The sequence below is a fragment of the Falco punctatus genome (genome assembly GCF_963210335.1).
Source record: "Falco punctatus genome assembly, chromosome: 5".
Taxonomy (NCBI): Eukaryota; Metazoa; Chordata; class Aves; order Falconiformes; family Falconidae; genus Falco; species Falco punctatus.
In genome coordinates, this window is record NC_137584.1 from 62,909,160 (window position 1) to 62,933,517 (window position 24,358).

At 38.9% G+C, this 24,358-nt stretch overlaps 1 protein-coding gene across 1 annotated transcript in view; it reads left to right on the forward strand.

Moving 5' to 3' along the window:
* Positions 1-18,228, forward strand: part of FRK (fyn related Src family tyrosine kinase) — a 75,700-nt gene extending 57,472 nt beyond the window's left edge. Inside the window, exons 5-8 of the mRNA XM_080389716.1 lie at positions 7,975-8,133; positions 13,141-13,322; positions 15,487-15,652; positions 17,334-18,228. Of these exons, the coding sequence (XP_080245842.1) occupies positions 7,975-8,133; positions 13,141-13,322; positions 15,487-15,652; positions 17,334-17,548 (722 nt within the window). The 3' untranslated portion in view covers positions 17,549-18,228. The remainder of the gene's footprint in view (positions 1-7,974; positions 8,134-13,140; positions 13,323-15,486; positions 15,653-17,333) is intronic.
* Positions 18,229-24,358: the final 6,130 nt, after the last annotated feature.

The window sequence follows — 24,358 nt, forward strand, 5'->3', positions numbered from 1 at the left end:
TCAGGAAACACGGTGTGGTCATTGGACAAGGAGTGCATACATGGGCCGTGCCCTTCTGCCTTCCAAGTGAAAATTTATACGGTAATAGAATTTAAACTTTCCACAGGGAAGAACATAAAGTGTGCTGCTGAGGCCAAAATATAGAAGGCATGAGGGTTAGGAATCTGTGTTTTGGTAGACACTTAAATCATACGTAGTAGCTGGACTGCTCTTCTCCAACAAAACATGGAAGGGACACAACCAAGTAGAAAAACCACCTGATTAAGTGGTATCTTTTGTTCTGTTTCCAGGAGCATTCAGATGACAATCTTTCTTACTCAATTAAAACCAGAAATGGAACGTATCTTCTAAAACTGAAGAAAAATAAGTATGTGATGGAGTGTTCTAAGGAATCATACCGTCTTGGGAGTTAATTGCATACAGAGGAGTATTTTTGTACTGAAAAAAACCCAGAGGAAAACATTTAAATGGCAGATTGTAGTAATTACAAAGTTACTCTTAAACATTGTCTCTGTTATGATACAAATAGAAGGGAGTAATATTTTTTCTTGTTATGAAGAAATTTATTTCAATTAATTTTTTATTAGCAGCACAATATAGTACATTTCAGAAAATCCTTATGGACAATTCAAATTCAGTTCAGTGTTAGCTTTTTATTGGGGGGGGGGGGGGGGGGGGGAGGGTTGTTAAACATGTTGTATTTGAGGAAATTTGTCTGTTATTGTTGTTTCTCTTTCCTGAGCCTGTAATAGTCCAGGCCCTGATGCAACGCGGTCTGTTCAGATCCTACTCTAGGGGTATTTTAGTTAAAATGTTTCAAAATAACTTATGTTCCAAATAATGCAGCTCATTTTAAGGTATCTTGTTTCACATCTGTGGATTTTCATAATGATTTAGCATGAGTGTGCTAACAGAATGTAGTACTTACCAAGATTCTTGACTCTTCTTGCTTTCTAGACTGTTAAAAGAACTGTAGTTTATTTTTGTTTCCAGAAAGCTTCTTAGTGAAGACTTTATGCTGTATACATATGGGGGAAATGGGAAACGGGAGGCAACACAGTCACAAAACGAGGTATTGTACATAACAAAATATTGCATCAGTTTCCTCAAACCAGGGAAGCCAAGCTTTATGAATTGAAGGCCACATGAACCATTTGATAAAACTGAAGATGACAAGGACGTGTGTGCATCTAAATGTATTTTCAAAGCGATAGCAAATGCACAACCATTAATTCTGAGTGTCTTCGTATCTCTATAATAGGACAGTGAAAACTGGTGACATTTTTGGCAGTAGGAGGGAAAATGAGTGATGCATGTAATGTAACTACAGAAGAAAAATATATTTGCTGGGAAAGAGGCTTTTGTGCGTTTTCACATTTGTAGCATTTCTGTTTAACCGATACAAAACGTAAGGTTCTGTGTCTTACGGGGGAGTGGGCTGTTTATGGGGATACAGCACCACTGTTTTCCAGGGTGTGAAAGGAGATGCCAGGAGATTATGCCAAGACTGAATTTGAGCTACCTGATTAGGTTGCATTTCTGCAATTAAAGGTACAATGGCAGCACCAAAGCTCTGTCGGTTTTAGGTCCTGTATCAAACAAACCTTATAAATGCTGTTGAACTTAATTTCAACTTTAAACTGCATGTGAGCTTAGTGAGACTTAATTGGGTGCTTTGTGCATGGGAGATCTTCTCAGATCAAGCCTTTGAGAGGAGTCTGTTTAAGAACAGGATGAGCAAAGTAGATGAAAATATTTTGCTAAATGATGGTGATGGGTTAAACTAAAAAGCTGTTGTTTTCTAGAACGAAGGGACCAAACACTATTGTAGGTACTCATGTCAAGTAATATTTTACTCCAAGAAGGCTGGGATTACTTTTAGAATAGGGAACTCTAAATTTGTAACAGCCAGCCTTGATGTCATGCAAATAGAACGGTTAGTTAGAATATAAGTTTGCATGTGAAGCCAACAGTCTTATTTTGTCATTAATTATGTGGTTTTGTTGCATTTCAGACACACTGTTACTATCATGGCACTGTTGAAGGAATTTCTGACTCAATGCTTGCTCTTAGCACATGTGATGGCCTTAGGTATTACCTCTTGCTTTTTACTTCAGGATAATTCATAGTGCAGTACCAAAGTAAAACAGTAAAAAACAGTTGCTATTCATCGTACTGCTGCAGAGAAAACACCATCCTATCTTGCAAAAATTTTTTACAAGTATTTCACCTTTTTGTAAAGCTGAAACTCTTTACAGGGTTTATAGTTTACCTCAGCTACCACTTTTCCCTCCTTTTCCAAAATTCCTTCACAGAAAGAAGATAATGCCAGAGGGAGCATCATCTAAATACAGGCAGAACATGGGCGTGAATTGAGGCCTTCGTTACTTGATGCAAGTGTCTTGACCAGAGATACGTTTGTAGTAGAAATGCTGTCTGATGATGCTTTCGCTGAACTTAAAACACTCCTGCAAACAATTCTGTCTTATGAATTAGGCATGTTTCAAAAGACAAACCATTTCCCTGAAAAAGTTTTGACCAAATTTGAAGCAGATTTTTGTGTTTCAAATACAATAAAATTACATTTACATTGAGAAACGTAAAAGGGCCAGATTAATGCATCAAAGATGGTTGTGTTCTCCCCGCAGAATCAGTCCGTATGAGTTGGCAAAGGAGATGGCATGCACAGCAAATTGTGCAGATATTCAGGATGTTCTTAGAGCGTGTCCATGTTCCACTGTGTTCACTGAGCCTGGCTTTTTAGCAGCAGTTTGAACGTACTTGTCGGTTGTAGTAGCCTTGTTCAGTTTGATGGCTTTTTGACAAGCAGGAAGAGGCAAATGGGGCAAAGTTCACCCATCTCTCACGTACAGTAACACAGTGAGATGCCACTCACAATAAATGATATTTCCTGGCATTCTTTTAAATGAGGAATAAAATGGTCAACGTACTGGTACTCCAGGTAGTGCTGGATCTCATGAAACAGAACAGATACTTCATTTTGGCTGTTCTGCAAACTTACGCAGACTCAAATCCTTTGTTTACTTTGTATTCACATTTTGGAGGATCTTCCTTCACAAGACTGTAACTAGAGAATTCTTGTCCTAAATATAGTTTTGAGATGCTGGAGAACAAGATAATAGCTTCTCAAAGATTTTGGCACAGCAAATGGGCACGTATCAGGTGTTCCTGAGCCATGGACAAATGCAAAATCTTTTATACTTAGGGGCATTCAGCAGTGCAATACTGCTGTTGCCCTCATAAACACCCCAGTGATTGCTTTTAGCCTCTCTGTCTTAAAAGGTACCGTTTTCTAAAATGCTGAATTAGTTAGCTGCATGGGGCTAGAAGTGAGACTAAAGATCAGGACTTAAAGAGATCCTTTGCATCAGCTCTTTACCCACAATCCAGACTCAGTAACAATTTGGCTTTTTTTTTTTTTTTTTCTTTTCTGATTCAAGGAGCCCACACTTGTGACACGTTTTTGTTACAAGACCTGTAACAAAACCACGTTTTTGTTACAGGACCTGTAACAAAACCACGTTTTTGTTACAAGACCTGTAAATATGTAAATAACATAGTGATGGGTGTGTGAATGAAAAAACAAAACACAAGAACATCTTTGCCTTAAGGAGGGTCTCTGACTTGTGAGTTGTTGACCCACAGTTATCCACCTCTGTGTAGGGATCAGCAGACAGGAAAATGGTGTAGAAGCCAGCAACTGCTGTTTCTGTTCTTGGCTCTGCACAGCACTGTCTTGCTGTAGGTCCCTGACCACGTCGTTTCACATTTTTGTTTTTATTTTCTCACTGATATATTGTTTTTTTTTTTTTTTTTTTTATTTAAGTGGAAATCATTGCAGGAGAGATTTGCACTTTGTCCTATGCTGAGTGTGATGGATTCTCTGGAACCTATTGTCTGGGCAAGCTGGCTTCTTCAGCTGTCAGCATAAAAAGCAGACATCTATCATTACCAATTAATCGTATCTGAGAAAATTCCTTATGCCTGTTCAAGTTGACGGATGCATTTGTCAGTATCATATTGTAAAACAACTCCCAAGCTTCTCTCTTTGCATGGTAGCTGCCCAAGCACAGTTTTTTTTCAGGAGGCTTTGTCAAAATAGTTACTGGTTTGGTACTGTCAGTGGAGGTTTTAATAATATTTTCAGTTCTTCAATATGTCATGTCTTTAGTGCATACACCACATAAAAATCTTTGCCCTCAGGAGAATCTCCCAATTTCTCTTAACAAAGAAATTCTTTTATTTCATTTAGTTCAGCACATAACCCTAAACTAACTTCTCAGTTCACTTCTGTATGGTGAGAAAGCTACTTGAGGATTGTCAGATACCTATCTCATTCTCCTGTTAATGTGAATAGCTTGCACTCGTTCTTTTGTGTTACCAACAACATGATGTTTTTAATATTATTTCTTTATTATGCATAAACTTATTCAGAAGATCACAGTATATGCTTAATGTACTTTGCACACAATTTCATTTTGTATAAACTTATTCAGAAGACAAGGTGGCTTTGAAGTACAAGGTTACTTTGTAGTTATTTGGGAAGGTTTATTGAAAGTTGCAAAGGGTCGTGGGTGGATCTTATCAAATATTTAAGGACCACTTACATTTAGGCCAATGGAATATGGAAAATAACTGACCTTTCTCTCTAACTCATTTCCAAATTATCAGTGTTCATCTTATAAAGTGAAGTTTCCTCAATTCCAGAACAAAATATTTTCAGAAAGAAAATGATCAGAACTGATATATCTGCTTTAAGTAGTCTTAAATTAGAGGTGGTTGCTGGCAAAGTAGCACATCATAGAAGACATCAAAGAAACATATTCCAACACTTTGTTCTGAAGAACTTTGACATTTACAAAGACATTCTTAATTCAAAAAGCAAATTATTAAAACTATTTTCTTCACGTACTGATCAATCTACTCCCAAATTGGTGTCTTACACAAGGGATACTTGTTTCAGTAAATGCTTCTGTTAAGTAGTTTTTTGGTCAAGTGGTTTCTACTTACAGTAATCTGCTCTTCATATTGTGCTTACCATTTACAGCTGAAAACATATATTTCATTAAAAACACATGTTAATCAACCGCAAACTAGAAAAAGTTATTTGAAACTCCATGCGGCATGTATTTTATGTATTTTACTTACATAACCGTCCTCAAAAATTGTATTGTAACTTCTTTCCCACTATTGTGACAGGCTTTATCTAACTAATTTGTATCAAGCATATTTGCTTGGGTTTAGAGGCAGTTTTTACTTTGCTTAGTTAGTTGTTAAAACCTAATCTTAGACAAAACACTGATAAAGACACTTTCAGTTAGCATCCAATCCACTTACTAGCTACAGTATAAGAGCTACAGGGCTCTGGGGGGCTTTGGGCATTATCTGCTACTTGTGCTATTTAAAGATATAAGTAAAACTGAAGGTTACATATGCTCTTCAAAATATGCAGAAAATAATTCTTATCGATCTTTGTTACTGATTTCTTATCTTTATTATTATTAATTGCTTCTACAGCATAAAGAAGGATTTGCTGCTATTCAGTTAATAGAATACTTCCCTCCTGATCAATTTATTGGAAGTTGTCATATGTGAAACACATGTTGCTTGGTTTCAGTTTGTTGGAAGAAGTTTATAGCATGATTAAACTGAGAGATTCCTTGTAGGCAAATTTTGATGACAGGAACAAATCAGACTGTCATTTTCTATGGTATGAAGAAATCCCGTATGATGTTCCGTAAAGGGTAGTTGATTTAGTAGGCCTCAAGTTAGTAAATGCTTTATCCTTTCTAGGATAAACCTGTAAAATTTTGGCACCCATGCTAAATCACTAGTCATGCTTATGCATTTACCTGTGGAGGCAGAATACTTCACACCATGCAGCTTCTCTGTAACCTTTCAGATGATTTCCATGACACATGCATGTATCTTGAAGAGTAAGCAAATGAACCAAAATATTAAATCAGTACCAAATTGAGTCCAAACCCTTTAAAGACAAACCTAGGCTTGTTTTTTCTTTTTTTTTTTTTTTTTTTTTTTTAAATTTAGGATTGGTGGAAAGTTCAAATAAAGCTGTAAAGGAAGATTGTGCAGCTCTAAATAGGAAAAATACGTAGGATTGTCCTTACAGATATATTTTTTTTACCTGTCATAATCTCTGCTTTATCCAGACCAAGTGTAAGTCATTAACTTTTCAGGCAGACCCCCACTTTCCTCTGACAGTTGCAAAAAGACATGGGTATAGCCTGTACCTGTTGAGGAGATGTATTACTGGTTGCTATCCATTTATTGATGGCATGGAAATCTATTAACTTTCACCATCCCTCCTAATAGCATTATATAAGGTATCATGAAATTGGACCCCATGGGATTGCCAAGGAAGTATCAGGACACAGAGTGGAGCACCTGGCCCTTGCAATAATCCTTGCTCTCACAAGTTGTGATGTCAAATGGCTCTTTTTTCATAAAGTCTGTGTCAGAAGCATTTCTGAGTCATTCCTCTCACACTGATACAAGGATATGAAATCACACATTATTGCTATGTTTTGGAAGAGGTTGTAGCACTTTTCAGGAGGTGGCATTCAGGGTAGGTGTTGAGTGAAGGTGGCCCAGGCTCATTTGACAGTTCTGTGGAACAGATTTTCTGGTGGAGTTTTATTGCTGAGCCATTTAGCATCCTCCTAGCATTTCACTTCATTTAAACATCCATGTTTGCAACAGAGCCAGCTCCCAAATGAAACCTTTTTGTTACCTAATGCTAAAAATCATGCAGCCTTGGCTTCTCAAATGACTCAGCCTGCTTACACTAGGAAAAGTTTGTTTTTAAACATGGAATAGAGCAGATTAGACTCCCTGCCATCCCCCCCCCCCCCCCCCCCCCCAACTGTCACTGTGATCTTTTCTAATTTGATTTGGGAGAAAGGAAACATTTGAGTAGTTGAATAATTTCACATTTGTTTATACAAGTATTGTGAAGTTGATGTTGTTTACCATCTTCCTCAAACATCTAAGAATATCTGATCACTACTGGATCATTCCAGTTAGAAAGCTTTGTTTATTTATTTGTGCATGTTTTTTCTAATCAATCCCCTACTCAGGACATATGAGCTGTAATCCTAAATGTGCCACTGACTTTAGCTCTCTGTGCCATTTCTGTATGTTTCATTTCATGGTTTTTTTGACATGGTTTATGCATTGGCTTACTGTGTATAGGAATAGAACTAGAGATATTACGACCTTATGTAACACTTAAAAAGTTTAGATCATTAGTTGCTAAGATAATTCTGCATTTAAGAGAGTGTAAAATTGCTGTTGCATATGTCCATACATTCGTATTTCTAATAAGGTTGCTATTATGTTATTATTAATATGCTATATTAATATGCTATATAACATTATAAACATATATTAAAATTATAAATAGTTATTGTATTTATGTATATAAAATGCACACATCTATTCTTCATATGCTAAAGTGATTTCAGTGCTCTCAGGTTTTGATTGCTGAAGCTGAAAAAATAGTGCAACAGATTCTTATTGCAGCACTATTTTTCTGTCAGAAACTTTATGGTCACTACCCAAGCACACTTACCTCAGTTTCGGGTCACTTTGTTAACCAGTTGTAACATCGTTGTTTGCTTAAATTATATCAGTTAACATTCTAGCCTCACTTTTTTTCTGTTTGGGAAAGGCCTGGGGATGGTTAATTTAAGCCTTTATATTTCTGGTAGCTGGAACAAATATGTTCTCTGTCCTTGTGCAACTGGCATGCTTCACTCATTAACTGTTTATTTGAGGGGCACTGTCTGTTTTCTGTGGCATCTGTGAAGATTTGAGATGCTAATGCACTTTGAAAGACAGAAAACAATCTCAGTTATTCCCTTAAGACTGCCAGGTTGGTAGGAAGGCCTTTAATAACCTCAGCTTATGTTTTGTTATATGCTGTTGTTTCAGGTTCAATGGATCCAAAGGACTTTCTGAGGGAAGCACAAATAATGAAGAACTTGAGGCATCCAAAACTTATACAGCTTTATGCTGTCTGCACGTTGGAGGACCCTATTTATATTATTACTGAGCTGATGAGATATGGAAGTCTTCTAGAATACCTTCAAAGTAAGCAAATGACTATAAACTCATTTCAAGGGGTGCCACAGCCGTCAGTTTAGTAAATACACTAACATAGAAAACAGAAGTACAACACCCTGGTTTAATATAAAAGGTACATAATTTGTCATGTGTGGAGATATGAAAAGAGGAAAAAAAGAGATTTATGAATTTTTAATGTGCCAAAGTATTTGAGAAGTAGGAGAGAATCACATTCACAGTTTGATTCTTGCCTTATAATGAATGACCCATATTTTTCCCCCCGGTTCCATGAGTAGATGGGAACATAGACCGACAGAATAAAAATACAAGCATCCAGAAGGATAGGTCATCATATTTGACATGAAATAGAGGCCCTTCCACAACATGTACCTAACAGCTTTGAAATCTATTACTAGGCAGGGATAGCCTTTCACTGTGAATTTGTCCCCTGCCTATAGCATCAGGGCTTTTATCTCAGCAGCACTTAAAAGTGCTCTTTTGAAGGCAAATAATAATTAAAAATAAAGTTGTACAGCCTGGAACAGACTAGGGTAATGATTGCACTTTATGTTCATCCTTGGTATCAAAAAATGCTTGATTTTAGTGTTGTTCCCCATTTTTAGTTTAGCGGATGTCTCTGAGATGCCAAATATCTCTAGAGCTGTAATGATCTCTTGAAGACAAAATATTCACTGTGATTATCTTGCTAAATTTCTTCTCTGTCTCCAGCCCATAAGGTAAAGCCCTGTGAAATACTACAGACTATATACTGTGACACATACCTTCCCTCATCTTCTCTGTGGAACCATTTTTTAAGTGGGGCTCAGCCCAGGGACAATTACGCTAAAGAAATCTCTGGTAGAGGGACAGTCCCACCAGGAACTACACAGAGAGGGGCTGCAATGAGCTTGGGCCAGATCATCTGCAGTTTTGTAGGCATTTAGTGAGCAGAGGTAGCAAGGCACAAATTTCCTTTAAATTCTCATCTTTGGTGCCTTTGTGTGCAGATTGCTGCTTATCTGATTGAAAGAGCCTGTCCCATCAGGAAACGATTGCTATGCATGAAAACATTTATTGCACCAGAGAAATAGCTCTAAGAAATCCAGGATGAGTCACAGCTATTGCAGAGGTGAAAATTATCCTCTTTGTGCACGGTGTACAACATGTCCGGGACACATGAGCACTGCAGCCTATGTGTGCATCAGTTGCCAGCACATGCACAGCAGCTGCCCTTGCAGCCTCATCTTTGCCCGAGTGCTCATTTCTGTAGCCCTGCACCCCAGAGACTGTGGAAGGTCAGTTGGTTTTCAGGCAGCCGTCAAGATAACGGTAAAAATGGCCAGATGAATCCCAGCCTAGTGGTATCTTGTCTGATGGCCTGTGCACAGGGGAATAAACAGAACTAAAAGGTAAAGGCAGATATCCGGGTGCTTTTATAGGTATTGGTCAGAGAAAAGTCATTGCCATCAGTGACAGTAATAAGAAAAGAGATTTTAAGCTTGCATAGAGCTCTGTGACTGGAAGTGATCTGTATTGGTGGGAGGTCAGCACACAACTCCTTATAAGCTTTCTTGAGACTCAGCCGCTGCAGGAATCATGAAAACACTTCCAGAAGGCTGCTGTCTCTGTATGCAATATGGGTAGATATGGCAAACTGGAACGGAGGGAAAGTCCAGAGATCATTCTTTGGTTAAGTTTCCCGTCCTAGAAATGCATGGAATGTTTTTCCAGCTTTAAAAATCCCTAATATTTCATGCATAGTGACTATCTCATTCCACCATAATGACAGCTACTTAATGATGACAAGCATATGAATTCCCTGTGCACCTTGTGAATGTACTTTGGGATGCTTCTTGGTGATCAGTGCTATGCAGAGTTATTGAGCTGCCACCAGGATGAGAAAAATTCCATAGAAAACTTTTGTTTGTTATTGGATGTGAATGAAATTGTCATAAATGTGTGAGTGTTTTTATCAATTCTGATAGACCTGGGGCTTGTTCTGGCAAGGATTCAGTCTTGAAGTTTGCTGAATTATTATGTAGGCAGTGCTCTCAACTGGAGAAAGAGATGCTTTTTTTTTATTTATTTATTTTTATTGTCAGGCATCTGTCAATGAGAATATTTTCCTGTCTTTCCTGTATAAGATACTGATATTGATTACTTAGAACAGGGTGCAGACCCTAAGCTTTCTTTAATATTTTCTCTAATAAATTTTTCATATAAACGTGATAGGTTTGTCAAAAAAGATTAGTTCAAAAGGACATGGAGGTGCTACGTTTTCTTTATAGGATAAAGAATAAGCCATGGGAAGGTTTTCTAAATTCATCAGTAGTACCTAGTTTTGGGTGTGGAAGTTATATTAACTTCGGTTTTGTGCTGTAGTTTTTCTTCCTTTAAACCAGTTTTAAAAAAACTAGAGCACATGTATACCCATATGAATACAGCTGCAAACTCCTCTGAACTGCTCTCAGCCAGCCAGATGGGAGCTGGCTCTGGTCTGGAAACCTCCACAGTTGTACTAAAGCTGTGCTGTGCTTGAACTTGTGTGCTTTGGCTGGCCCAATCTGGGATTTTGGAGTATAGTCAGAAATCTTTATGAGACAACCATACAGGATTTGTACTCCAGATCCCAGAGAGACCCATGCTTTCCTCTATCTTTGTGTACAGTTTGCAGCTTCTGATCAGCTGAGGCTCCTCCTTACAGTTTTCCTTTCAGCTCCAGAACAACAGCAGCACAGAACGAGCTCACACAGAGAAACCCTCCAAGAAATACTGCAGCAGCTGGGGCAATGGTGACCTCTTCCCCTCCCTCAGCCCACATGCTAAAGGCAGTAGGTCAGTGTGGTCTGGGATCCGAAGCAGCTCCCAGTGGCAGAAATAGTCTTTCAGCTGCAGTTGCACCATTAGAGGTGGTTCTTGTCCTTGTCCTTTAAAAGGATGCACCTGTGAGTCCTGCAGGGCATAAGACGGGGAGGGTTTAGCAGCTCTAACTCCTGTTCTGCACTGAAGCAGCTCATTAAACACGAGGCTTATGAGTCATACTTTTTTTCCCTGTGACATTGCTATGTTCTGCCTCTTGGAGCAAGCTTGTGTCAGGCTAGTCTGGAGCACAGGAAGAACAATGACAAACCTGTGCTCAAGTCTGTCTGCATCCTTGTCTGCTTTCACCAGGAGGTAGTCCACAGCCTGTGCAGATGAAGAAGCAGTGTGAAAGGGAACATGGAGAGAGTGATTTTAAACTGAGTCACATAAGTTGGTTTCCAAAACCCAGGTACTTATGCAAGGTGCTTGTACGCGTTCAGTTATTTTCTGACCAAATACAACACAAGTGTCATTTGTGGATTTATGTCTTTGTCCAGCAAGCTGAATAATAAATGTTGATGTCAGCTGGTTATCAGAACTGCAAAAATTCAGTGTTACATTATCCTGATGATGGATTTTCTTGATAGTTATGCCATGGATTTTCACCTAGCCTGATTTTTCTCCCTCTCTCTTTTAAAGGTCAAGGCAACTATTAAACATATGTGTGGGAGAGGAAAAGACTTTCTGAGTCAACAATAGAAGTAAATAATCTTAGTACTGGATTATCATGACAATGAGTTTAGCCTCAAAAAGGAAAGGATAATAGACATACAGGGCAAATTTAATAATTTAAAATTCATTTCTTTTACCTATTCATCTCAGAACATTCAGATGAGCAGGAAATTCAAGACCTGAAGATTGCAGAATAGATTAGTAAACAATGGAATTTCACACTCTTCATAAGGGGTGATTGCAAGGTTAGGTCAGATAAAATGCCAGAACTGGAAGAGGCTATGCAAAACAATGCTGAGACACAATTTCACTACAAATCAATTCAAAATAACAATCAGAAAACTGCCAGCTACAAATGTTTTATTTCTTTAACACAGAGGCAGTGAGGAAAAGTCACCATCCTAATGAGAAGCAGGAACTGCCAATAAACCTACCAGCAAACACTCAGCTTTTTGATATTATTACGATTCTGAAACCAGGTTGAAACTGTTTTGAGTGTTAGTTCTACAGAGGCAGGCACTCACGCTTCAGTGATGCAGTGTTTGGGTATGGGTGATGTTGATGCTTGAATATAGCACTGATTTGGCTTACCTAGATTACCTTAGGTTATAAATTCTTTGCTATGAGGAGGTCAGCTGTCCCCAAAATGCCACAAAGGCCCTGAATTTGTATCCTAATAAGTTATACCCCAATTACTTTTTTTTGGGGTACCTGTCTTACAGTTTTTGGCTGCATTTTTTAATGACCTGGGCTCTATCCTTCATTTATGGAGGCAAGTTGTTCTGCTTAGAGTTCTTCTAAGTCTGAACAGATGATCTTTGGTTGCCAAATCTCTGTTTCTGGGACTTACTGATCTTACAGTGGTGGGAATGGCATGTGCATTGCTTCAGAAAGTTCTACTAGAGAAGCAGGCAGCTTGAAAGCAGCACAAGGAGTCCTACTGTTCAGTAGCAGCAACAGAGATAACAGCGTGAAGCAGTCAAGTGGACTGGAAGGTGAAAATGAGAATTACATTTCACAGCAGATGATGTATGTATTTCCTAGTAGGAATCATTGGAGAGCAGGGAACAAGGATAATTTTGTGCTTTTCCATCTTTAGTCAGTTTTGGCTACACCCAGTGAGTACTGACATTAACTCTTACTCACAGTTTAGAACAGGTTATCCACCTGTCAGAAAGGCAAACATTGCATTGCTATCAGTAGATAAATGCCTTTTTCTTTGAACTGTGTCAGCAGCTCCTTCCAGGCCTAGGTCAACTGCTGCATTTAGTATTTACTCTTTTAGAGAAGATGGGACAGGTTACTCAGTTATTGTGAAACTATCTGTATGACTTTAAATAGTATCATTCACTGACCTGTGACATTTGGTCCAGCTGTTACTTTATTGTATTGCATGGTTTCGTTGATCTGTGTTGGCTGTTTGAACCAGTCAACTGTTATGTTATTTATATCTAAGTACCATAAATAGTACGTTATCCTTGTCATGTTCTTTTTAAACAGAAGATGCAGGCTCCCAAATCTTCCTGACACATCAAGTAGACATGGCTGCTCAGGTGGCTTCTGGGATGGCTTACCTGGAATCTCAGAACTATATCCATCGGGATCTGGCAGCTAGGAATGTTCTTGTTGGTGAACACAGTGTTTACAAAGTGGCAGACTTTGGACTTGCAAGAGTTTTTAAGGTAGGTTGTGAGGCAGAATTGGCTTTACTTTAACTGTGGGGAACAAGGTGGAAGAGCAAACTGTAGCTTCTGAATTGCAGAGTTCAGGCAAAAGGCATGCCCAGGGAGAAAACAACCTCTAATATGTTCACTTGTATCCTCTACCTGAGTTATCCCATGCCAGGCCAGAAGCTGGCCTGTGCTTTTGTGTCAGTCTGAAGATGGCATCCCTGTGACTGCTCCTAGTCAGTCACCAAGGAAGGAGCTTGGCAAGCAATAATACCCTTAGCTGCACAAACTTTATCCACAAGATGCGTGTCTGCCACATGGAAAGAGATTACAGGAATGATGGCAAAATTATTTCCCTGAGCCTGTAAGGGAAGGTGTGTAAAAATGTATTGGCAGCTATTCTCTCCCTGTTTACTTCCCCGCTGCCTCCATGATGCTTGTGAGTGCAGGTAACAATCATAAAAGGACCTTATTCCTCTCCATGACTAACAGTGGAGTTCATAAAGTGAGCTCTCAGAGCTTTAAATCTGATGTAGTTTCAAATTCTTTGCCATTGAACTGTTTTTTTTTCTTTAATTCTTGAGAACATGGAACACTGAATAATGCTGACCAAGATCACCCTAGAAAAGAGCCATGGTTTACAAATGAGATTTCCTACCTCTGAAAATGATTGGATCAGAGTTGGAAAGATTTGATTTGCCGTATTTTATGCATTTCAATATGTGATCCATAATTTCTGAGGTCTTGTTATTGTTTTTATTGATTTATGTTCTTGCACTGAGAAAGAAAAACAGAGAAAAAAGCCCTCTGCTTGTCATTTGTTTTTTTCCATCCAAGCAGCGGAAATTGAAGTTCATAACAGAGTTGGATTTATTACATACTGAAGTATAGAATAATGGCTTGACAGTGGCATCAAGGGACTTTGAAAGTGGGTTTTGCTTAATTTTGGTTCTTCTAGTTATGCTTAAGTTCAGATTGCACATTTTTTAACATGGAAAATACATATTTTTAAATGAACAATGCTTACAATAGTTATTTGTCCTCTGTCCTCACATGAGAGGGTAATAACTTACAGCTGTTGACATTTCTTGTTAAAACTGAACTTTACTAAAATACTATGTCCTAAAGTTATCTCGGCAGACTTTCTTGGGAATATTCTGTCTCCTAAGCCAAAGCACTAATACGGTCACATGCAAAGATGTCAAAGAAGCAGGTGTGAGAAATGAAATCTGTATTTCTGGATGTGTTAATTAGCATAATGAAATAATTTCTTGTTTCTAGAGATGTTCCTAGATAGAACTGTATCAGTATGTAGATACAAAACACTAACAACCAGTCTTTTCAAAACTATAGGACATTACATCTGGGAAGTGTACATTCTGTATTAAAACCTAATCAAACAAACACAATCTTATACACATTTGCCTGGATTTGCATGTGAAAAACCTGATCAAGGCTTGGATATGACTGATGTACACTAAATTACTTCAGGAATGAAAGAGAGAATAAAAGTTCACAAAGTTTTGGTATCTGTGCTATAAAACTTTAAGGACATGATTCTACAAATTTGCAAGTAAATAATTTCTCTTTTTCTATGTGTCTTTCATCTTCATTTTACATGAATTAATTGGACCCACTGTAAGCAAATATGTTAATTTGAATCACTTGGAGTTTGTTCTTTGGTCCCCAAAACCTGCTTAAGTGATTGTTATCAAAGTCAATGGCCCTTCAACACTGCAATAAATCACAGAAGAAAGGTTCTGAAATTCATTAGCTCTTGCTCTTGCCTTCTCTGTTTACTGAAGACCAGATGTGGAGCCATTTGGTTTCTGCTGTCAGCAGGATGCTTACGTTGCCACTCCTGACAGACTTTTGAAATCTTGCATGCCATGTCCAGAATTCACAGTAGCAGGTCATAATTAATCACAAGCCACTCCAACACTGCGCGCTCGCTTGAAATGATAAATGCTTTAGAAAAGCCTCTGATGAACGGTAGCATTTCTCAACTGTGAAGTCCAATTCAACAATAGACTTCAGAAAGTGTGTGCTTTAATACCATGAAAGGCAAGTACTTGGCTAAAAGAGAAGATTAAACACATGCTTAGCTTAGTCAGGTGCTTAAGTACTTTGCTGAAGCAGATCTGAAATCACGCTTGCTTCATTTTACCCATGACAGGTAGAAAATGAAAATGTGTATGAAGCTAGGCCTGAAACAAAACTCCCAGTGAAATGGACAGCCCCAGAGGCAATCCGCTACAACAAATTCAGCATTAAGTCAGATGTCTGGTCATTTGGAATACTTTTGTTTGAAATAATCACCTATGGGAAGATGCCTTATGCTGGTAAGTGCTTTTACCAAAAGAATGATGTCTAATGTTTTCTTGCTTTAAGAACGAGAACCAAAAAAGTCCAACACCCATACTATGGCATGTTAAACGGTGAAGACTGTTAAATACAGAAAGATGAGATCCAGTTTAGTGGGTCAGACCTTCTGGCTGCCCCAGGCTCCCTGGAAGCTTTCCAAAGGCTGTGATTAGCAGCCATTCAAGCTTCTTCTCACTGGAGTCAACCTGCGTTGCACAAAACCTAAGCCAACTAGCTGTTTCCCTCCAGCATCAGACGAAAGATGCCAACTCATAGAATGTGGAAAAAGGGAAGGTTTTCCTGTTGCCCATCCTGCCCTTGTTTGTTTGGGTTTTTTAAATTTATTTTCTTGAGGATATCTGATGGAAGAACAGACTATTATGTGTGAAGTGCTGCACAGGCATCTGAGGAAGGAGGCGTCTGAAAAATGTATCAGAGTGTTTTTACCCCCTTCCCTCATATTTGAGTATTGCAGTGGAAAGTCTTCATAAAGAGAACGATCACAAGGATTAGGAACAAAATGTCACCAACCTAAAAAGCAGATTTAATGGTATGAGAGCAGCCATTATTCCTAGCACTGTGAGAAATGCTCAGGGAACTGTGGCTCCAATAACACAAGGTATCAGTGAGATGATTGACTGTGGCTCATTTTGTGCTGGTGAGAACACAAGGGAAGGACTAAAGCAAAAGAAAGTTATTCTGTGTCTGCACAGGCCTGAGGGGTGGTGTGTTTGCTGTAACTGTATTTCACAGGATCCCAAGCTAGTATTTCCTGTAAGAGCAAAAATTGATTTTGCCTTTTGATTCCCACTGTCACCTCCTGTGAAACTGTTCTGAAAAAAAGAAAATCAAAGCCAAAAATCCTCAACTCTTCCTTGTATAAACTATAGATGTGTGCATATGCACACACACACATAAATAAACTATTCAAGTATAAATGATACATAACATCATGATTCTTGATATTGTCTGAAAATATGTTCAGCGTTATCCCTTTGCAAAGGCAGAGTTTACCTGTAACTTTACAACCTTTTGCCATGCCTATTTGCTTACCTGGTATTACATTCAGAGAGAAAAGAAGTAAAGATTATGCAACTCAAGATGTAATTTAAAGAGCAGAAAACCGAAAGGGAACAGGACAATAGGCTTTCTCCGTGATGTGTGGTGACAGAGCAGGCAGGATGCCATGGCATAGCTTCACCAGAGGAAACTTAGGGCTGATGTTAGTGAAAACTTTCTAAATGTGAGGAAAATTCAGCAGCAGGACAGATTTTCTTGGGAGATTTTGGACTCGCCTAGACTAGAGTGATTTAGGAACAATTTAAGTGAAACAGATGTCAGAAAAAATTTGGCAAACCCAGGTGGTGGAGAAAAAGCCTCATACCCAGAGAGAGCCATTTGCTGTGCCTTTCGGGTGGCTCAGCTGGGGTGAGTGGGCTGGGAAATGCTGGAGATGGTTTTTAACTGATGGCTTGGGATTCTCTGGTGACTCCTGTGGCCTGTTGCTGTTAAGGGGGGCCTGCTGTGCCAGCCCTGCCCTCACCGGGCACGTGTACCTCAAGGGAGGGCATCCCATTGCCTCCTTTCAGTCAGAGATAAGGACATGTGTTGTCACTAAGTAGACCCTGAGTAGTCTGTCAAGCTCCTTTGGGATTGCAGGTATGCCAGGACACCAGGTCATCCAGATGCTGGACAAGGGCTACAGGCTTCCTCAGCCGGAGACGTGCCCAGCGTCTCTGTACCAGCTGATGCTGCAGTGCTGGAGCGTGGAGGCGGACGGGCGGCCCACCTTCGAGGCCCTCTGCGGGCAGCTGGAGTGCTACTTTGAGACCAGCTCCTCTTCCTACGCTCAGACCCAGGCTGTGGTGAAATGAACTCCCAGGCACGGGCTGAGGAGCAGATGCTAGCCAACGTGGCTGAAGGGAGTGTTGTGAAGTCAGCCAGGTTATTAGGGGGTGCTGAGGAATTCTGGTATGTTTTCATCCCTGTGCTGATACTCAAAGATACTGTTTTGCAAGACTAAGCATCAGGAAGCTGGAGGGGTGGGGGCTTCTAAAAAATAAAATGTCTTCTATTTATTTTTTAAATAACAGATTGTAAGAATGAACAAATGAAATGAGTGTCACTCAATAACCATTGTTGTGTTTTGTCATTTCTTTACTGGAATAATTATATGCTGTTCCTTAGATTTTTTGTTCCCACCAGGTTGTTCTCATGAAGGAATGTGATGGCTCTGCACAGCAGGATCTGTGCTTCCAGAGTCCTCTTGTTAAAAAAAAAAAAAAAAAAATAACCCCATGACTGTGATGATGGAAGACTCCAGATTAATTGCCTTGCTTAGACTTCAAGTACATGTACTTCTGCTGTATCAGAAAATAAAACAGGTGTTCATGGGAGAAAAGAAATTTTGTTTTGTGGATGCAAATCTTTTTTAATCTTTTTTAGTTTGTCTGCTGTTCCTTTTTTACAAAAGTAAACATTATTATTAGATTCTTGAAGCTGTTTGTTCTTAATGTTGTTAAATATTGCCACAGAACCAATGAATTATTGTCAATTCAAACTTCATTTTAGGGGTATTGGAGGAAAAGATATTTCAACATGAACTCAAGACTGCCTCAGCATTTCAGAGTGACACCCTTTCCTGTCCTGCTGCCCAAAACACAGACCAACAGGACAGGGCTGAGGGCAGGTCTAGGTATTTTGCAGAGGGACTAGCAATCCACGCTTCCATCTTTTCCAAATGTGACTTTCTTATAGGACATTTAAATAACAGATGATCTATTTTACTTTGTTCCATGGGGAAATGGAGCCCAGGCGCTTCTGCTAGCAGTCTTTACAGCTACAGATTTTAGAATTTTTTTTGCCAGTTTTTCTAATTAACTACAGTATGTATTCTGCTGAAATCTGATATCACTGTGACAGTTTTATGTTCTCAATTGTGAGGTTTAGAGAACCAAGTTTTAATTATTTACTTACAATTCATCAGTTAATTATTTAACAACATAATCTAGGAATTAAGAGCTGTACTGTGTTAACATAATGTGAGCTCAGTATAAATGTGCTACCATTTTCCTCTAATATCAAAAAAGGGTATAAATAAATGAAAAGATTCATTACTTTAAAGGCTGGGTGGCTTTTATTACATCTTTTTCATTTTCTTTTCTTCTCTTTATACTGCAAATCCATTCATCTCAGTGCCTTGCTTCTAATTTTTAATTTCCTTTTCCCCTCTACTTTTGGAAGGCAACACACCTTTTTTTTCCTTTCATACACATCGCTTATGTACTCACTATTCAAAACTCCTTTCCTTATTTATTGTTTTTCTCCTCTTTCTATCTTACTACACTTGGAGTGTCTCCAGCATTCTGTCTCCGTTCACCTTCATATTCTGTGCAGTGTTTCTCCCTACTAACCTTCTTTATACTAATTATACATATAAAGCACAATACAGTGATAATTAATCAGCTGTCATAGCATCCATGTGATTTTGGAAATTAATCTTCCACTCTGAAAGAAGAAGATGTTAAACGGCCTTGCCAAGCCCATCCTGATAAGAACTGGCATGGAAGGAACTGGGAGATTCCCAGGCAAAGTCTCCTGCTGTCCTCTGTCCATGTTTGTTTTGAGACTCATGCTAGCTACTGGCTCACAGCCCCAACAAGATGTTATTTATGATTATCAGACCTCCATCAATCCATGTGTCTCTCATCTGGCTAGGAGCTGTATTTACTGTTACAGTACGAGGTTAGCACATCCCACAGAGTAGGTTTATACGTATATAAGAATAGGACTGCTGTTATTTGGAAAGATCTCTGCCTCAAACATGTAGTTTTGATGTTCAAGCACTATTTCTCACATGATTTTTCAGACCTAAAACTTTAAGAATGCTGCAAATAAAAGTTGAGTTTGGCCAACTCAAAAAAACTTTTGATAAAGGAAATAGAATCTCAAAAAGCACAGACATGTGCGGTTCACAGGAGATGAGTTGCCAGGGGAAAAAAAAAAATGACAGCAGGGAAATGGCAAAGTTTTCAGAATTCCAGATTATACCAAGTGATCCAAACTATTCTGTGGTGACCTCTGCCATCAGATGGAAATCAGCAGGATCTCATAGGACTCCACTGAAGTGACACCAGTAATTCTGAAGAAAACACACCTGTGCAATAAATATCTTCCTAAACCAGTGTATAGGCAATAGAAGGTCTGTTTGTCCAGCTAAGTTGAATACTTTGTCTCCTTAATTTCTCCTTAGTCAAAAGAGAGAGAGAGGGAGTGGCTCCTTGAGATGATGAATCAATGCAGCAAAATTGCATTTCTCCTCTGAAGCACTCCAGGCAGGCTTCTTTCTGTTTGCTGCTATAAAAGCATACAGGAGACGGGAGACTGTTTGCTGAGGGGTCTGTGTAATAGCCCACATGTAAAATCAAATTCGCTCTTTCAAGCTCCCTTTACCAAGTATGGCCTCACAAACCACCTTTAGCTGAAAGGAGCAGAAGCCAAGTGAGCTGCACCCTGCTGAGCTCTGTGAGGAGCAGGCACCCACGTGTGATGGCCTCCAGGTGATACAGCCTAGCATGCTGAGATGCTGCTGGCAGGCGTGTTCCCCTGCTGCTGCATCCTGCCATTTTCCCTCTGGTGCTTTCTCTTTGCATGCTTGCACAACCACAGCTAGTTAACGGAGTCTGGACCTGCCAGCTGCCTCTAGTATGTGCTGGCCCAGGGTGGGAGACAGGCAGCATCTGAAAGCAGGAGGTAGGTTCACTTTGGTGTGTCTCATCATAGGCACTGCATCAAAGAAATTAATTCACTTTGTTTTCATCTTTGAGGCAGCCTGTGCATATTTGGCCTCCCTAGGGCGATGTACTGTAGGTGAAGAGGTGCAGTCAGTCTTTTCCAAGCCTGGACACCATTTCCACCCCATTGTTGTGTGTCCTGCAACCACTGCACCCTCTTTTCTTAGCAGAAGTGGAAAGCAAGGAAAGACAGGGAGGCAGGTATATTATGGGGCCAGGACGTTAATTTTTTTTCTTGCACTGGGTTGCTCTGAGAAAGTCTGGTGCCTGGTAGAACCCCTTTGCCACTATCATCGGCGTGGCTGAGGCCAAGCTTGGAAACCACAGGTGTTGCCATGAGATCAAGTGGTCCCTTTTTCTGGCTTAAATCCATGCACTTGCACTTGCTCCCTTATTTTACCTATCCATAAACTTGTTATACCAGTGAGATGCTGCCACTCTAATATGAGCTCTAATTTTTGATTTCTTTTTTCCCTTGGCTGTCAGGCAAGCAAAGGAGAGAAAAATCAGCAATGCAATGGAATAAGCAAAGCTCTGGAAATAAAGAGTAATGTGGAAAATTAATCATTGTTTTCCAACTCTTTCCATATTTTTGCAAGGTAGAAGGAGGCAAAGGGTGATAAAGCTTCAGAGTTTAATCTGCTTACAGGCAATGCAACAAGCAAAACTATACCTTCAGAAGTCCAGTGCCATTTTATAATTTTATTTATATGACAGATAACAATTATAGTCAGAAGTCTTTGCTATGACTTGATTTAAATTAAACATCAAGGTTATCATTTCCAGTTATAGTGCACAGAGAGATGGGTTTAACTTATCTCATTCTATTCTTGAGGCCTTTTATGTTCAAGATACTGCTAGAGCTATCTATTGCACTTGTTTTTACCTGACGGATCATGGAGGAAAAATAATGGATTCAGTTATGAGAAACGGTAATAGATTTTTTTGAACTGACATAAATTTCTATGTTTAGATAGAATAAAAGGATCAGGAAGAGATAAGTTGAATTTTCTACAATAGACTGTTCCTTGTGAAATTCACTTCACATAAATTGTACTGAGATGTCTTTTATGCAATGTTTTATTTATGTAATTCAGTTATTCTTTGAGAACTAAATCATTTTATGTGGTCTTACAAAAGATAACTTAAAAAAGGTCCAACCAGAAAGAAAGAACCTTTATTTTTCTTAAACTTTCCATTTTTCAGGAAGTTGTGGAGCAATGCGATTGAACTGTAGGTACTAGGGAGTCAGTCCCTAGTGTTTATTTTTGACTCCTATTGGAGAACCTTTGCTCACCTAATCTGCATTCAAGAAGATCTGCAGGGATACTAAACAGGTGATAAGGGAACAGGGAAGCTTCTATCACTTGTACCACTTTCTTTTTTTTGTCCATTGTAACTTGTGCTTGCTCTCTGAATGACTATGAGCAGCGATTTTCTTTGTGTAGATTTGTAACTTATAGCATGCAAGAAACTGAACCAGCGGAATGCATTATTTTATTGTGATTTAGACTCAGCAAACTGAGTGCACAGAAATGGAGCTCATGACCCATTCAAGTGATTGCTCCTTATGCTCTCTGATGTGCTTCTGTTTCACTCCTTTAAAAAGTGCTGTAACATCATGTCCACTCAGTGCTTCCATGGTCATTGCAACTCACTGGTCAGCCATTTGTAGCGTATGGATCTTGGAGCAGGCAAGAATGCTGCAAGTAAGAGTTGTGCCACTGTGCTCAAAGAGATACAGATGTGTGGTATATTTTTATGGAAAGCTGTGTGGCTTCCATTCTGTTCCAACAACATCTGGGCCAGATGTGTTCTCCAGTATGTAACAGACCCCTGACTTAGTCACCTGCTGCAAAAGTTTGCCTGGAAGAACTCTGCATATGCTCGAACAAAATACTGAACTGGGGTTGGTGAAAGACACTTAATTCTATCCATGCTTACTATTAGCATGTCCATATAATTTATTTTTTCAGTCCTGGACTTCTCAGAAATGACTAACACAAAAGAAAAAAAATCAATGACATGTGTAAGCAAGCTGGGGAAATCACAGAAAAGTGCTTTGGCCTTTTAATCACAGCTACATTATGCTGAAGAATTCAGTCCTTCCTTATTTTGGTACAGAGAAAAGTAAAATGAACACTTGAAGCATTCAGTGTCCTAGAAATGAATCTTAGCCAATTCCTTGATCTAAATAGCACTAGAATTGAAAGACATGATAGAAATTTTGCCTTGGTTCCTACCACGATTTTTGACAAATTCTGCTAAAATTAGGGAGATATATGAGAAGACACTATACGACAACTTTATTTCTTCACTCTCCACAGTTCTTTACCAGTATTATTACAGGAGAATTAGAATTCCCACAGAGTAAAAAACTTTTTAGTTATGCTGAAAGATGAGTTTTTTCTGTTCTTTTTCCAAAGTAAAAAAAAGAAAAAGGTAAGCCTTGAAGTTTATTCCCAAAACTACCCTTCAAAAACCAAAAAAACCAAAAACCAAATCCAAACCAAAACACCACCAAGAAATGTAGGAAGAGATTATCATGCTTTTACAATTGTTCATTAGAAAAGACAAAAATAAAGCATTTCAGAGCAGACAGAAAGTTGCTGCTGAATTTATAAAAAACACTTTTTGGATAAGCTGGTTGTGCTATTAGCACTATTAAAGAAAAGCAAAGCATATCGTGCTGCATTTGTTTCCCTAAGTACTTTGATATAAACATCAGAGTATACCGATTGGACTTCTGTGTTTTAATATACTAGAGAATTCACATATATATACAGCAATATCAAAACAGTTTTATTTCCTGTCTTTCTATAGCTGGATAGTTATATCTCTGCTTAGAAGAAAAGAGAAACATGCTAACATTTTTTTTGTTGGTCATTAAGGTTTTCAGCATTGTTTTTTCTCTCACTATTTTTTTTCTGTTCTTGATATTTTAAAAGAAATTACTTGGATGTTTTTATACTTTGATTAGTTTATTTACATTTGCAAACAGTGAAACCTGTTTGTATTCCAAAGCGCTCCATTACTCTGCCAAATATTTTAAATTAGCAAAAATAGAACACAATGCATTCAGTGTTTTTTTTCCTATGAGGCAGCTTCTTATAAACAAATACCTGTCCACCTTGTGCCATCACCAGCATCTCAGTTCCACATCCCTCTCAGAAGCCAGAAGAATGAAAACCAAACTTGCATGTTCTTCTAGAACTCCTTGGCTCTAGGTTACTTTACACCAAACTCAAAAGTTTTGAAAGTTCTTATTTCCCTGTTCCTTTTACATCCTCTTCTAAATGTAGGCACCAGTTCTCTGAAGCCAGTGATGTCATCTAAAGCCACACTCTTATCACGAACTCTGATAATAACTGTCTCGCCTCTTCCAGTTCCACCACCAGAATTGCCTGTCTCCTTAGCAAGCTGACTCTCATCCATACTGTCAACCCTGCCAGATACCAGCTCAGTTATGGAAAGAGAGACATACAGTAAGTAACAAGTTAGAAGCCCACAGGTCTCTGTTTATTTAACTGTCACTCTGCCCTATACCCAAACACTGAATTAAGATAATAAGATATACTCCTATGATAGTTGACAGAGTTAGTTAATGAGAAATGACTCAATACATATCTTTGGGACCCCTCAACCACGAATGGATAATATTAGTGTCATGTTAAAAGGGACAGTTCCTCAAACCCTTTATATTTGGTCAGCCTGTCAGTTTACCAAGAAAGACAAGACCCTTGTGTCCAACCAGCCTGTCCGTTACCTGTGTTTTGACAGCTCACTGTATCGGAGGGTCGTTCAACTAACCTGTTTAGGGACCCCCACTGACAGCATCACTGAGTCAAATCCCTTATAACAACTACTCAAATCTCTGGAGACTTATACAAA